General features: G+C 36.5%; 2 protein-coding genes and 1 long non-coding RNA gene across 4 annotated transcripts in view; 2 read left to right on the top strand and 1 right to left on the bottom strand.

Moving 5' to 3' along the window:
* Positions 1–4,983, top strand: part of LOC107702053 (PERQ amino acid-rich with GYF domain-containing protein 1-like) — a 29,298-nt gene extending 24,315 nt beyond the window's left edge. The window contains exons 23-25 of the mRNA XM_016504236.1: positions 221–268; positions 399–543; positions 3,067–4,983. Coding sequence (XP_016359722.1) covers positions 221–268; positions 399–543; positions 3,067–3,134 — 261 coding nt within the window. The 3' untranslated portion in view covers positions 3,135–4,983. The remainder of the gene's footprint in view (positions 1–220; positions 269–398; positions 544–3,066) is intronic.
* Positions 4,984–7,250: 2,267 nt separating this feature from the next.
* Positions 7,251–15,485, bottom strand: part of LOC107702057 (uncharacterized) — a 19,746-nt gene continuing 11,511 nt past the window's right edge. Inside the window, exons 2-3 of the long non-coding RNA XR_001635726.1 lie at positions 12,289–12,300; positions 7,251–8,301 (exon numbers count right to left, since the gene is read on the bottom strand). This is a non-coding gene — a long non-coding RNA (uncharacterized LOC107702057). The remainder of the gene's footprint in view (positions 8,302–12,288; positions 12,301–15,485) is intronic.
* Positions 10,703–15,485, top strand: part of LOC107702055 (telomerase Cajal body protein 1-like) — a 35,189-nt gene continuing 30,406 nt past the window's right edge. The window contains exons 1-6 of one of the 2 annotated variants that reach the window (XM_016504238.1): positions 10,703–10,935; positions 12,279–12,555; positions 14,096–14,273; positions 14,401–14,496; positions 14,602–14,710; positions 15,031–15,119. In XM_016504238.1, the coding sequence (XP_016359724.1) occupies positions 12,312–12,555; positions 14,096–14,273; positions 14,401–14,496; positions 14,602–14,710; positions 15,031–15,119 (716 nt within the window). In that variant the 5' untranslated portion in view covers positions 10,703–10,935; positions 12,279–12,311. Of the gene's footprint in view, positions 10,936–12,278; positions 12,556–14,068; positions 14,274–14,400; positions 14,497–14,601; positions 14,711–15,030; positions 15,120–15,485 lie in introns of both variants that reach the window. The other variant, XM_016504237.1, reaches the window with a different exon arrangement.

Genomic DNA, 15,485 nt, shown 5'->3' with positions numbered 1-15,485 from the left:
GTTAGACCCTGCTCCGGAGTAGGAGCTAATTTGGTTCTCGAAAAAGGCAGTCCGGTACTAAAATCGCTCCCAGTTCCGGCGGTGCGAAAACGCCAAAAAGTGGGTAGTTCCACAATTAGTTCTGGTACTATGAAAAGGTTCCTGCGGTGCGAAAGGCCCTTTTGTGTGTGTGTGTGTGTGTTTGCCTACTCCCGATAAAAATCTTGGTCCTCTTTTATAGCTCTCCAAAGAGATGGCTGGACTTAGCATGAACAACTTCCCTCTGCAGGTATGAGTACAACTCTATATCGACAGTGATTTATATTTCCATGATGGGCAGAACCAAGTCTCATTTGTTGTTTATCTGAGTTTTAAGTCCTATTTTTGCCTCTCATTCTCACACTCTTTTTCTCTGTTAGGAGACTGTACGAGGAATGAACCCCAGTGCCCTGCAGTCTATGTTCCAGGCAGTGCATTCTGGGAAGGGGGGTGTGGTCTATGATCAGGCAGCAAAGCTGAAGAAGAAACAGCCCACGATGCTGCACTCTGACCCAAGCATCTTAGGTAACCTTTTTTCCTCTTGTACATATAACATGTCCCGAATAGTCTGATTCCAGAACAAATTACTCCTATTAGCTGTGCAATTAATCGAAATACAGTTTCGATTTCGATTTTGGCCTCCAACGATTCTGAAAATGCAATAATCGCGATAAAATGATTATTGTGCCCCATTCCGCTCCCTTTCCAGACGTGCGCTTTCGCTCCTCCATAAAAGCCCAATTTCATGTGGAAATCATGTAACGTGACTTTTGCAAAATGGGACGTGCTTGATTTATTAAAGTTTATTAGATTTAATCATGTTTATAAAAGCGAGAAAGAGAACTTGCACTGTTCACCTGGAGGATTTCTATGCATGTGCTCAGAGACGGAACAGAACACAGACAAGTAAAGTCAACTTGTAGCTTAAGGTGCATGCCTAAACGGTCAAATACCGATGTAAACCCTCGTCGGTATTTAATAAGAAACAAAGGAAGTTTATTTCTTACAGTGAAGACTATGCTGTTTTATTTTACATTTGATTATTCAATTTCTGTAGTAGGCTGTTAACTGAATAGCCTGTACTTTAGACTTGCATAAACAAACTTAAGCACTGTTTGATTCATTTGTATCTTTTACATAGTTTTTGTTTAATTTGTATCTTTATTGTTTTTTTACTAATATTAGCTACCCTAGAATTCTGCTGTGCTATTGAGAATTGTGAAATTTCTCTCGTCTCTAAAATTTAGATGTCATAGCAACCTTGTTTACAGAAAATATATATTTGATATATATCGCTATCTTCAAATAAATAACTCGTATAAAGTTTTGGTTGTGGCCCTCTCATAATCGTGTTAAATAATTGTGATTACAATATTGACCAAAATAAGACCAAAACAGCCCTATCAGCTGGCTATTTTTATTAAATCAAAATTACCATGTAGCACACAACCAGTGTAGTCCAGTGATTCCCAAACAAATGACTATTTTTAGTGAATTAAACTGGAATTGGATTTCTTCTGAATTCTGAATGCTCCGGAATTAAATGCTCTGTTTTAATTATGAGAAGTTTTCTGAAAAACCTACACTAATATTCAATAGCTTGGGGTCAGCAAATTTATTTTATTTTTTTTTTAATAAAAATGCTTTGCTCACACTTTATTTTAAGGTCCAATTCTCGCTATTAATAAACCATTAACTATGACTTTTGTCTCAATGAACTCCTAATTTGCTGCTTATTTATAGTTAGTAAAGTTATTTAAGTTTAAGTTTAGATATTGGGTAGGATTAGGGATGTAGATGCTTTATAAGTACTAATAAACAGCCAATATGTTAATAAAAGGCATGCTAAATAAGCAAGTAGTTAATAGTGAGAATTGGTCTCTATAATTAATAATAATAATAATAATTAATTACATTTATAAAGCGCTTTACATAGAAGGGGGGAATCTCCTCAACCACCACCAGTGTGCAGCATCCACCTGGATGATGCAACAGCAGCCATATTGCGCCAGAACGCCCACCACACACCAGCTTATTGGTGGAGAGGAGACAGAGTGATGAAGCCAATCAGCAGATATGGGGATGGTTAGGAGGCCATGAATGGTCAGAGGCCAATGGGCGAATTTGGCCAGGTTTCCGGGGTTACACCCCTACTCTTTTTCGGATTTTTAATGACCACAGAGAGTCAGGACCTCTTTTTAACATCTCATCCGAAAGACTGCTTTTTGTCAGTATAGTGTCCCCGTCACTACACTGGAGAGTTAGGACCCACACAGACTGCAGGGTGAGCACCCCCTGCTGGCCTCACTAACACCTCTTCCAGCAGCAACCTAGTTTTCCCAGGAGGTCTCCCATCCAGGTACTGACCAGGCTCAGCCCTGCTTAGCTTCAGTGGGCAACCAGTCTTGGGCTGCAGGGTGATATAGGCAGGTCCCTATACTACAGTGTTACCAATACTTTTATTATGGCACAGATGCATTTAATTCAAAAGTGACAGTGAAGACTTCTACACTGAAGTGAAGATGTCTACTACATTTCCATTTCAATTAAATACTGTTCTTTACCCTTTTATTCATCAAAAAATGCTGCAAAACTGTATCACAATTTCCACAAAACAATAAGCAGCACAACTGTTCTCAACATTGATATTAAAATGAAATGATTCTTGAGCACCAAATCAGCATATTAGAATGATTTCTGAAGGATCATGTGACATGAAGACTGGAGTAATGATGCTAAAAATTCAGCTTTGCCATCACTGTAATAAATTATATTTTTTAAGATGTTTTAAATGGAAAAGTTACTTTAAATTGTAATAATATTTCGCAATATTACTGTTTTTTTTTCTGTTTTTGACCAAATAATTTCAGCCTTGATCGTAAGAGATTTCTTTTAAAAAAAGAATCTTACCAACTCCAAACTTTTGAATGGTAGTGTACTTTTAATTTCACTGTTGGCTGTTAGATTTGTTTGATATTTTGGCATGCATCCTCTAGAGAACCTCTGAAAACTGAATTTGTCTCTCTCTCTCGCTCTGTATCTTTTTAGGGTACTCATTCCATGGTGGCCCTGATCGGTATAGTCTAAACGAGATGGAGATGGTCGAGGATTACTGAATACACAGCAATAGCTACACGAGGCCTTTAAACCCGCGGGTCCACCTAATCAGACTCCGCAAGTCGAATGTGCACTGCTTTGAGGGAGAGGGGTTTGGGGATAAGCCAGGAGTAAGGTATCGGTTTTGGGGTGGGTGGGTTTTGCGCTGGGAATAGAAGAATGTAATTCAACAGGGAAGGGAATTTATTTTTGTGTGTGTGTTTTCAGGGGACGGGGGGGTGAAAAAGTTCTGGCACTTACAGCATTAAGCACCTTACACTCAGACTAATGCACTTTATTAAGATTTTTTTTCTTCTTTGTTCTTTTTCGAGAAGATTTGCTTGTATATTTATGTGGTATGCTTCAGAAATATTACCATATATATATAGTGTGTGTGTGTGTGTGTGTGTTGAATCAGAACTGGAGTTTGTGCTGGGAGGAAATTGTGGCGATTGGGGGACCATTGCGTGTTTTAGTTCAGACATTATCAGAAAAACAAATCCTCTCTTTAAAGACAAACACTGTTGTTTTTTTATATACATATATATAAAGTTTCTATTAAAAAACGTAAAGCTATTATAAAAAAACTTTGATTATAAAACTTGAAGATTTGCACTCACATAAAATGCAAGTTAAAAAGATAAAAAAAAATGTTAGATGTAATAGATGAATATTTTTGTGATTGTGTGCCTGTGTGTGTGTATGTCTATGCACGCATGTTTGTTCAAGAATGAGAGTGTGTGTGCGTGTGTGTTTAAAACATACCAGTCTGCACAATGTATTTTTTTTAATCGCTTACTTAGACGTATGATCAAAAGAGGCCATTTCGTCATTCAGAGTGATTTTTTTTTTATTGTATGAACTGAATGTGTGAATGTGAATGCTTGTGTACAGGAGGAACTGTGTGTATTACTCCTCTTGTAAATGTGCAGTATGTGAGCGAACGAATGAATGAATGAATGAAAGACAGAGAGAGGGGGGCAACGGCACAACACATCCTCTTTCACCAGCCCTTCAATTCCCCAACAAAGAATGACCTCTAGATTCAAACACAAAAGCTTTAGCCCATTTTACGCCAACCAGCACTCTTAGTTTTCATGGTAGGGAGTGCAGGAGACATCTTTTCCTGCCTCCACTGCCTCATCTTTGCCTCTGTGAGGTTTAAGAACATGTCATTAGCGTCATTGTTTTGTTTGTGTGTTGTTGAAGAGCGCAATCTTGTATACCTTTAGGAAATGGTTACTTGTGGTACGTGTGTTGCGAGTGTGTTTTTTTTCTGTCCCCACGTGTGCCTAAGAACTAAAGGGCGAATGATTAGATTTCATTGCTGCCATTGAGACATTATTTTTTTAGCAAAGGGGCGTGGTTTCCTTTGGAAGGCTCCGCCCCCCACATGCCTCTCATGCTTATTAAACAAGAGCCTATCTCTGTACAGTTCTATTGTAGCTTGGGGATGTGTGGATGAAAGAAATGTTTGATATTTGGTGGATGTGACCTAACATTGCCTTTCTGTCCACTCTCTTGCTCTGGAGTGACTGAGGTTTTGACTATTTCTGGTTTAAAAAAAAAAATATGATCGCAACAAACTGTGCAAGTGCACTCAGCAGTGCACAAAATGTCTGTATATTTTGTTACTTGTTCATTGTTGTTGTCAACGACAATGATGGTGATTTATTTTTTTCTTTTAATGTTATATATGATTATATATGAATCTATGAATATAAACAAAGTATTGGACTACAAAGGAAGAGCACTTGGGGCTGCTACTTTTTTTTGTTCGTTTTGAAAAATTTTCCTTGGATTTTTTTTTAGTTGCCACCATGTGAAGTGCATTTGTGTACTTTTTTCTTTCCTTCTTAAAAAAAAAAATTGAATGTATTCCAAAAATGTAACGGTGTAGATGGAGTTGCTTAACACAGGATATTAAAGTGTAATCAGGAGCGAAATTGAAAATCGTTCATGAAAGGCTACCACAAAAACACACTGCCTCTACAATCCTGTTCATACAGATTTTGACTATGAAAAAGAGAACTTTTATTCCATACTGGAGTTTTGGTTGTTTACAAACCGCACAGACATTTGTGGGTGCTTTTTTCCCCTTTATTTTTTGTGGTGATTGAATATGTGATTCTGCAGTTGAGAATCATTTTGTCGGAGGGACTTCAATGGCATGACGTCAGACCCTTCCTTTGCATGTGGATATGAGTGCAGCCTATATAGCTTGCTGACTGAAACAAACTTGGATCGCTGGAACACAAGTAATGGAATTACATCAAAGATTTCTTCTTGTACCTTTATCTCACGGACAGGGTGTGTTTTTAAGAATCATAAAGGTGACCATCTTTTGTTTACTTTTGACTAATCTTTCTTTGTAATGGAATCAAATTGATCATCAAGAAATGCTTTATGTACCTGGAAAGAAGGCAAAAATCAAGACAGCACAGATGACCTCTTGGTACTGTAAGATGCATATTGAATGCTTTAACATTTTTCCCTTTTACCCAATCATTTCTTGGCTTGTGGATTATGTTGGATGGACATATCTGTGATGGATGTTGATGAGAAGAGCAACAAAAGAACATATGTATGACCTCAGATCTGCCAGATAATTATTTGGACAGCGTGAGCATGTTTTCTTATTTTTGTGTTTTCACCGGACGGGGTGTCATGGCCATCATCTTCATAAAGATAAAGGGACTAGCACTGCCCTGATACCCTCGCTATGCACTTTTCATTTGCTCAAAACTGTGAGGAACTTTCACTTGGGCTTGGAGAGCGCAGACAGAATGCAAGATGCCCGTTTCTGTCAGCGGATGGATGCTTCGAGAGTTTTTGATGCCCTTGCATGAGACTCGTTCTCCTTATGATGGTTGATGGATCTGCTTGAGAACGTCACCACGCAAGCTTTACCGTAAATGGATAAGGGAAGTTTCAGACACATTGGGACTTGAGGAAATATCATTGGAATTTTCCCAATGAGGATTTTCACTGAACAATGTTGATATTTAAGACTATACGAACAGTCTCCAAACTTGGTTAAAATGTGGAGATTCAGAACAGATTGACTCAACAGTGTTCTCCGTTATGTAAAAAGGATTAAACAGCTCGGTCCAGGGTGCTAGCCAAAGCAAAAGGATGTTTTTTTTTTTTTTGTGGATTGGAATTATTTCATTGTTGACTGAAAAATACTTTTCTTTTTAAAAAAAACAAAAAGGACTTGAGGTAAAGAACCAATAAGCTCCATCAGCTCTACCGCCACCTGCTGACTGCATGGCTGAAATTCACCTTTGGCTTGAAGTAGTTACTGCGCTACAAGACCGTCTGTTTGGTAATGAACACTATTAATTTATTCATTCATTTGTTTTGTTATATATGTTAATTCATTCATTGTTTCATTCATTTATTGATTTTCCTTCCCCTATTCTATCCTAAAATGTGACCCTGGACCACAAAACCAGTCGTAAGGGTCAATTTTTCAAAATTGAGATTTATACAGCATCTGAAAGCTGAATAAATAAGCTATCCCTTGTTAGGATAGGACAATATTTGGCCGAGATACAACTATTTGAAAATCTGGAATCTGAAGGTGCAAAAAAAATCGAAATACTGAGAAAATCACCTTTAAAGTTATCCAAATTAAGTTCTTAGCAATGCATATTACTAATCAAAAATTAAGTTTAAATATATTTACAGTAGGAAATTTACAAAATATCTTCATGGAACATGATCTTAATATCCTAATGATTTTTGGCATAAAAGAAAAATCTATAATTTTGACCCATACAATGTATTTTTGGCTATTGCTACAAATATACCCCAGCGACTTAAGACTGGTTTTGTGCTCCAGGGTCACAAATAATAACTGTTGAGCTACTTCAGGTTAAGGTTTGTTCAACTGACAAAAAATTACTTGGCAACCCCCAGAACATCCTAGCAAAAAGAAAAAGAAAAGAAAAAAAGCTGCATTATTTAATCAAAAATACAATAAAAACCGTAATTATTACGTATTAATATTGTGACATTTAAAAATTTACATTAAAAAAACGAATTAGATCTACTCTTCGTTTTTTTTTCTTAAATGAGATGCTCCTCAAATTGTTTTTAATTCCTCCTCCTTTTCTCTGCTTTGATTAGATCTTTGCTGTTCCAGATCTTCAGATGAAGACGGAGGCTCTCCAGTGCTTCGTGTTGCATCTCCATCTCCCCTTAATTCCTGTCCTCATCCTTCAGAGAAAGATCCCAAGGTCAGGAATTTCAAACAGCACATGAAATGATGACTGCATGACAAGAACTAAAAGCCCAGAAGGAAGTGGAGGGCTGCAGCTTCATTGCACCGTATTCGGACTACTCAGAGGAACATGTTTCCTTGCTAGGAGGAGGGAGTGAACTGTGAATGCTGGAACAGAGAACTATGAGATCTCAAACATGCACAGAATAGTTCTGCTCGAGTGCAGCCAGGGTTAAAACACCGTGCACACATTATTAATAACTGAAATACACCTGCATACACACACATCCAAAAAATGAATTGTTGAATACACACACACTGACATGGCTTAACTACACTTCATCTCTGGCTGCCATGTAAATAATGTATATATCCCTAACCCTTTTCCCTTTCTCTGTTGGGTTTCAGGTTTGATTTTCCTTTTCTTTTCTTTCTTCTCTTTTAATGACATGCCTTAACAGTTCAGTTTTGCCTATTAAGGCACACTTAAGATGTGTAAAACAAAAAAAAAAGTGTTAACAGTCAGCGAGACTAGCTCTGTGATAGTAGCGTGTGATTTTATTTAATAAACCCTTGAAACATTGTTTATGAACCTGCAAAATGATTTATATCAAATGATGCCCACAAAAGACATGCAATTACTTCTTGGTTTTAACTGGGCAAGTATTTCTGATGATACAACCTAATGTTAAAACGATTTTTGCTTTGCAGTTTCAATATTAGAGGCAAAAACTGTTTCCAGGTCAGAATTATCAAATGTTTTCATTTTTGATCTCAAAATAGACGTGGCTGGGCAGAAGTACTTTTACTAACACATGCTTGAGTGTCGGCTTCAGCTGTTACTGAGCTAAAGATCAGAAAGGATGGGATTTGTTGGTGAAGGTGATGCACGCCATTATCTGAGTAAGGTATTGCCCTTTAAAGATGATTAATTGTGTAATGTTGCAGGTCAGATTAAACTAGTCTTTACTGGTATGCAAAAAATCCATGTTTTAAAATGTTAATGATGATAAAAATACATGTTTCTTATATTTATTGATTTAGTGTGTGAAGCAGCAATACTGTATTGACTGTCACAGAGCTGTGTGTTCATGTTAAAGTGATCAACAATAACAGTGGCATTGGCTGATTCTAAATCATAAAATCTTATGCTAGTCATCCTTGCTATCTCACACATCTGAGGTGGATATCTTTTGAAATTTCCAGAGATGCAACAATTCAAGAAAGGTCATAAGAAACCATTTTGACAATAATGTTTGAATATTCATTATGTAAATAGTTTTTGGGGGTTTCTGGTTTGTTTGAAGAAAAACAATAAATACTTCAGAATGAAGCACTTGTGTGAACTTAGTTTTTTTCACTATTTAGAATTTGACAAAAAAAATTAGAATTAAATTTTACATTTCAAAAAAAAATGTAGGAAATGTACCCTTTGTTACAAAACATGGTGCCTTAGCTTCTGTGGTACTTGGATTCGAAAAAAAAAAAAATCCATATTCAAAGCATGAATTTGAAAGAAAATAGTAAAATTATGATTAAGTGCATTAAATGTATACGATTTCTGTTCAAAATGTTCTATCTGTAGAAAACTGATCTAACTAAACCGTGAACTAAACAGTAAGTGGGAGCAGTTAAGAAAAAACACTGCAGCCAGCTTAGACGATGATCAGCTACACCGAAGGCTGGAGGAGATGGTCGGCTACACCGAAGGCTGGAGGAGATGGTCGGCTACACCGAAGGCTGGAGGAGATGGTCGGCTACACCGAAGGCTGGAGGAGATGGTCGGCTACACCGAAGGCTTGAGAGATGGTCGGCTACACCGAAGGCTGGAGGAGATGGTCGGCTTCACACGACACCACTCAGTGCCACAAACTGAATGTAACTTATGTGTGTGCAGAAGAAAACCGACTGCTGTGGCGTAAACTCAATGAGTACTGGATGTCTGATAGTTTTTTGGTGACAATAATCATTAGGTAAAGTACTATAAAGGTATGCCAAACCTTCATTGCAGAGGTTCTCAACTCTGGCCATCTAGGTCCACTTTCCTGCAGAGTTTAGCTCCAACCATAATAGAATACACCTGAACACAGTGCCCACAGTGTCTTCTATCTTCAAGCACCATTGCACTATTAAGTATTTGACATATCATCTTGCACATCTAAGAATACATGTAGGAATGATCATCAGAACTGTTTGTCAGAAGCATAAAATATTCATTTTTAAATTTAATTCAACTTTCTTTGTAGTACTTACTGTGTCCACTTCATAAAACAATATGTTGATGGTTTATCATACTTGTCACATCTTCTGTTATGCAAATCAAGGTCTTCAAGATTACAATAAATTTACAGTGAGTTTGATCAAGGTTGGGGCTTAATTCTGTAGGAAATGGACTTTGAGGGTCAGAGTTGAGAATTTTATGGCCTTATGCTGCTTCTCGTGTCAGACCAAAGGAAAATTCTCACTTCATTTGAAATACTTCTGTTAACCTTATGTACCTCAGATTGGATCCGCCTGCACAAATACTATTTTAGACAACTGTGACAGGCACAAAATTATCTCTCATTTGTGGGTAGCAGTGATTACTGACTGTTTTGAGATTTTCACAGAAACCATTCAGTGCCCACAGTGTCTTCTATCTTCAAGCACCATTGCACTATTAAGTATTTGACATATCATCTTGCACATCTAAGAATACATGTAGGAATGATCATCAGAACTGTTTGTCAGAAGCATAAAATATTCATTTTTAAATTTAATTCAACTTTCTTTGTAGTACTTACTGTGTCCACTTCATAAAACAATATGTTGATGGTTTATCATACTTGTCACATCTTCTGTTATGCATTTTAAAACTGCTTTTTTACCCAGTGTTGCATTAATAATAAAGTATGTACAATGGTATTTTTATAAATATGTTTTGATTGTCTCCTTGTTATCAGTAATTTGACAGCCAAATGAAGTACAGAAACCAAATGTTGAACAAACAGGGTAAGGTTTAATGGTTTAAAGGAGGGGTGCCCAGACTCGATCCTGGAGGGCCGGTGTCCTGCAGAGTTTAGCTCCAATGAGGCAAGTTGGAGCTAAACTCTGCAGGACACCGGCCCTCCAGGACCGAGTTTGGACAGCCCTGGTATAGACTCACATGTCATAATTACTTAAAATTGTCCAAATTATGTGTGCAAATTAATGGTAGACAAAAACAGAACATATAATCAAGTATAAGTAAATAAGTTCTTATACTATAAACAAGAGGCAGCAATGCGGGCGGCACTCAACTATTTGCGGTCAATGTTGTTAATCAATGACAATTTATATAAATTACGGTTTCTGAAATCTTTCCTGAGATTATCTCGCAAATATCGCGAGAGTCAGGTGACCTGGCAACGCACACTGTGCAGGCATGGCGGCGCCCTGTGCTAACAAACACGACGCATGAGTTCCTGTGTATTGTAGGTTCAACGCAATGCGTTTGTAGTTGAGATGCTCAGAAACTGTCATCTGAATATAGTAAAACACATACACCGAGGAATTTTGTCTGATTTGTAAGATTCAGAGCACAACACGACTGATACGAATCAAAGAAACAACAGGTAGAGTGACTCTTTTTTTGGCTGGACGAGCTGCTGTACATTGAAAAATATTCGGAATTTTAAGAATACAGCACTGAAGACCTGTTAATTTAGACCTGATAACTTATATAAGAATATGTATGTATGTATGTGTGTGTGTGTGTGTGTGTATATATATATATATATATATAACCCTGGACCACAAAACCAGTCTTAAGTGTCAATTTTATACATCATCTGAAAGCGGAATAAATAAGCTTTCCATTGATGAATGGTTTGTTAGGATTGGACAATATTGGGTCGAGATACAACTATTTGAATATCTGGAATCTGAGGGTGCATAAAAAATAAAAATATTGAGAAAATCGCCTTTAAAGTTATCCAAACGAAGTTCTTAGCAATGCATATTACTAATCAAAAATTAAGTGTTGATATATTTACGGTAGGAAATTTACGAAATATCTTCATGGAACATGATATTTACTTAATATCCTAATGATTTTTGGCATAAAAAAAAAAATCAATTTTTACCCATACAGTGTATTTTTGGCTATTGCTACAAATATACCCCAGCGACTTAAGACTGGTTTTGTGGTCCAGGGTCACATATATATAAAAGAATATGTCTATTAGATTTATCAGGACAGTAGCAGTTGTAATTGTAATTTAGCAGTTGTGGTTTTTGGAGGTAAAAACCGAATTATCTTGTATATAGGTTATATGTAAAATGATGCATTAGTAATACATAACTTATTTACTTAAACTTATAGTCAACAATACATGTATCTTTACAATAAAATATTTGTTAAATGTTATATATTGTTCATATTAAATGCATTTTGTCAGTAAAAAAGGGCAAAAACAAAAGTGTTGCATTTATCATTTTGTTCAGTGTATATTAAGTATTTAAGTAATTCTGTCATTTTGTAGTAAACCTAATTATATATATTATAAAACGGTAAAAGAAAATTCTGAGAAGTTCCTGCCTGACACATCACTATCCGTTATAGTTTAGAAATGATAAATTATTTTGATGTCAAAAGGGAAAGCATTCCTAAGGTAGTATTTTCTGCCTAGTTTCTTTTGAAACTTTGATATGCATATAGCAGAAACTATTACTTTAGTTGGAATTTATGGGTTTCATAAATGAGTTTCATTTTATTATAAGTGATGTCGCTGTTTTTACTGTTTTGTAATAAAAATAATATGGTTTAAATTTTACAAACTACATATCTTTTATATTGTAGTCAGATTACTGTGAATGTGTAAGCTTATATAAAGTATATATAAGTATCACTGCCAGTGTATGTCATCTGTACGTGAAATCCATGACTGAAATGATATAAATTGTGCATGTTCCACAGGCCACTGAACATAGAGATACCTCTGTAAACGGGATGTCCGGTGCAGCTCAGGGCAGTGATGGTGGTGCAGGACAGGATGCAGAAGCTGATGGAGAACCTCCTCATGAGGCTTATCATCAGGGAGAGGTGGAAGGAGAAGAGGAAGCACCACCAGCAGCAAAACAGCCTCGACTGGAGCAGGAAGATCCAGGTCTTGATTTACAAATGATACAGATGCCTGTGGTGCCTTCAGTGGACACGTGTGGGAGCCAAGGTGCTGCTGGGACTTTAGAGGAAGGTGAGGCCTTTGTCTTTTTTAAAAAGCACTTTCTAACGTCTGATCTACAGCATCCTGTTTGGCACACTGTCAATATGCTCTTCTGATGTCTTAATATGTGATATAAACTCCATATGTGGTACTCTTGCCGCCATATTTAAAGAATTACATGGATATTGTCCTTTAGTCTTTCATATGCATCCAATTTTATAGTTAAGCAGCTCTCTGTAAGTGAACTGCTGGTTCCTTCCAAAGATTTGGATGTGACGTTATTTTTCTTGGCTCTGAAATGAAATGTAATTGAACTGTTCAGTTTGCTTTTTCATGGTTCGTCACATGTGAATGCTATTGAATGTTGTTCATTTGTTCAGTATAACTGTCAAGTAACATCAAAGTAGAAAGTAATACATTTTAAAGTAGAGAATAGTGCTTCAATTAATTTTATTCAGTTAGGTTTTTAGTAAAGATGGATCTTGAAAATTTTATGTTCAGTATAACTGTCAAGTAACATCAAAGTAGAAAGTAATACACTTTAAAGTAGAGAATAGTGCTTCAATTAATTTTATTCAGTTAGGTTTTTAGTAAAGATGGATCTTGAAAATTTTATTTTTTTACGATATGAGGTGCCCTGCTTTATGTAACGCGTTTTTTTAACAATTTCTGTTTGTAAAACATTTAAATCATTACTGACACATTAAATTAGAAATAATGTAAAAATAAATGTACTCTTTGTTACCAAAAAAAAAAAGGGTATGTTTACTTATTTAGATGCTGGGATTCACTAAAATACTGACGCTATTACAAACATACAAGTTAATATTTGGCTTATGTCATGTTTATTAAATTAAATCTGTAGGGTGTTAAAGGAAAAAAATTATATAATATAAATTAAGATTTGGACAACAGATACTTGACAAAAAAATGAAAATTTTGTCGCATCAAAATAAAACATTACAGCATTAAGTTCTGTATGTTAAGTGTTCTGACTATATTGTGCACATTAAAGAATTTTAAAGGAATAGTTAATGCAAAAACAAAAATGTTATAAAAAAATTAAGACATTCTAAACCAGTATGACTGAAGTGTATTGGTCACTATTTTCCATGCAATCACAATGAATGAGGAATGGAGCTTTGCAGCTTCAGAGAAGACTTTTTCTTTACACACAAGTCTTATTTTGTGATATTTTTGAAGCTTAAAAGCCATAGTTCCCATTTCTTGTAATTGTTTGGAAAAGAGCGACCATTAAAGCTACATAGAGCAACATACTTAATTCTCTTATCTATGGAAGAAGAAAGTCATGTGTTTAGAGCAACAGTGTGAGTAAATGTTGACAGTTTTTTTTTAAACTAAAAAACTATACCTTTAGCCGCTCCACAAATAGAGATGATTATTGCCTTAAATTATTGCTGATTATTTTCCTCTTTTCCCAATTTAAAGTCCATTTCAAATGCACAAAAAAAATAACAAAATGTTCTAAATTCTGTAAATACAAGCAACACATTTTAGCGTCTTACTTCACTTGTCACCTAAGGTGTCCGTGTTAATTTGATTCTGTCAGTTGCCTGTCAGCAGACTGATGAAACAGGACAGGCTGTGGGACCTGAGGAAGTTGACGGAGACGTGGAATGGCATCAAAACGGAGCAGAGAACAGAGAAATGCTCGGACCAAATGAGGAGGACAGAGCAAATGAGCCTGAGAAGAACAATTCAGAAGACAACTCTGCTGAGCAGCGCTAGTAAGTGCACCGCTCATCTTAAGCTGCTGTGAAAGGAAATATGGTGGGAACAAATGTGTTGCAGTTGCACAGGGACAGGGATATTTTCAGCTAGTCAGTGTATGCTGTCTCTTCGCTGTGTTCACAGTCAAAGCCTCGACTTTAGCCGGAACCCTCAGATGCTGACGGGCTCCTGGGCCGAGTACACCCACACCGCCGAGAATTACCTCAGAGGCTGCAAATGGTGATCACTGATGAAAGCAAGCTGTTTATGACGGCTGTAGAGTATAAACTGTATCACAGAGATGCTAATGCACCATCTATCTCTCTTCATGACGTCTCTCTGCAGGGCTCCGGATGGTTCCTGCATTGTCTCAAACAGCGCTGATAACATTCTTCGTGTGTATAACCTCCCGCCTGAGCTGTACAGCAGCCACTGGGACATGCTTTTTGAGATGGTCAGCCTCTTCTAGAATATCATATCATATTTATCTGTACAAGTAAAAATACTACGCTGAGATCAGTTCCCTTTGTATGTAGAACTGACTTTAGGCCAGTGTCCAAGATGATAAATGTCTCATGAAACAATTTAAATATGGATTCTACTTAATGTTGGCTTCTTCATTTTGAAAGTCTGGAGTGAAAGGATCACTTTTTTACTTTACTTTTACTTTACTATCACTTTTTTATGATATACTTATACATATGTAAACAATCTGATTTGCTGTATGCAGGATATGGGCCCATAATGGTGTTGCTTCTGTTTGTGTGCACTCAGAGTCCAGTGCTGAAGATGACAGAAGGAGACACCATCTATGACTACTGCTGGTTCCCCAAGATGACTTCTATGGACCCGGACACATGCTTGTAAGTTTTCTGTTCCATTTCAAGCTCTCCTAAATCAACAGTTAAAAGCATCAAGCAGGTTTTTTTACAACCTTCTTTTTTTTCACATGAATTAAAAAAATTTTTAATTATTAAATTGTTGCTACAAATATACCAGTGACCCTTATGACTGGTTTTGTGGTCCAGGGTCACATATATGTAATATGTGTTTGTTTTATACACACACACACACACATGTCTGGTTTGCTTTCCTTGTGGGGACTCTCCATAGGCGTAATGGTTTTTCTACTGTACAGACCATATTTTCTATTGCCGTACACCAACCCTACACCTAAACCTACCCCTTACAGGAAACTTTCTGCATTTTTAGATTTTCAAAAACTTAAT

The sequence above is a fragment of the Sinocyclocheilus anshuiensis genome, unplaced genomic scaffold (assembly GCF_001515605.1).
Source record: "Sinocyclocheilus anshuiensis isolate Anshui unplaced genomic scaffold, SAMN03320099.WGS_v1.1 scaffold318, whole genome shotgun sequence".
In the NCBI taxonomy this organism is placed as follows: Eukaryota; Metazoa; Chordata; class Actinopteri; order Cypriniformes; family Cyprinidae; genus Sinocyclocheilus; species Sinocyclocheilus anshuiensis.
The sequence above is the reverse complement of the archived record's forward strand: the minus strand, read 5'-3'. Positions and strand labels throughout refer to the sequence as shown.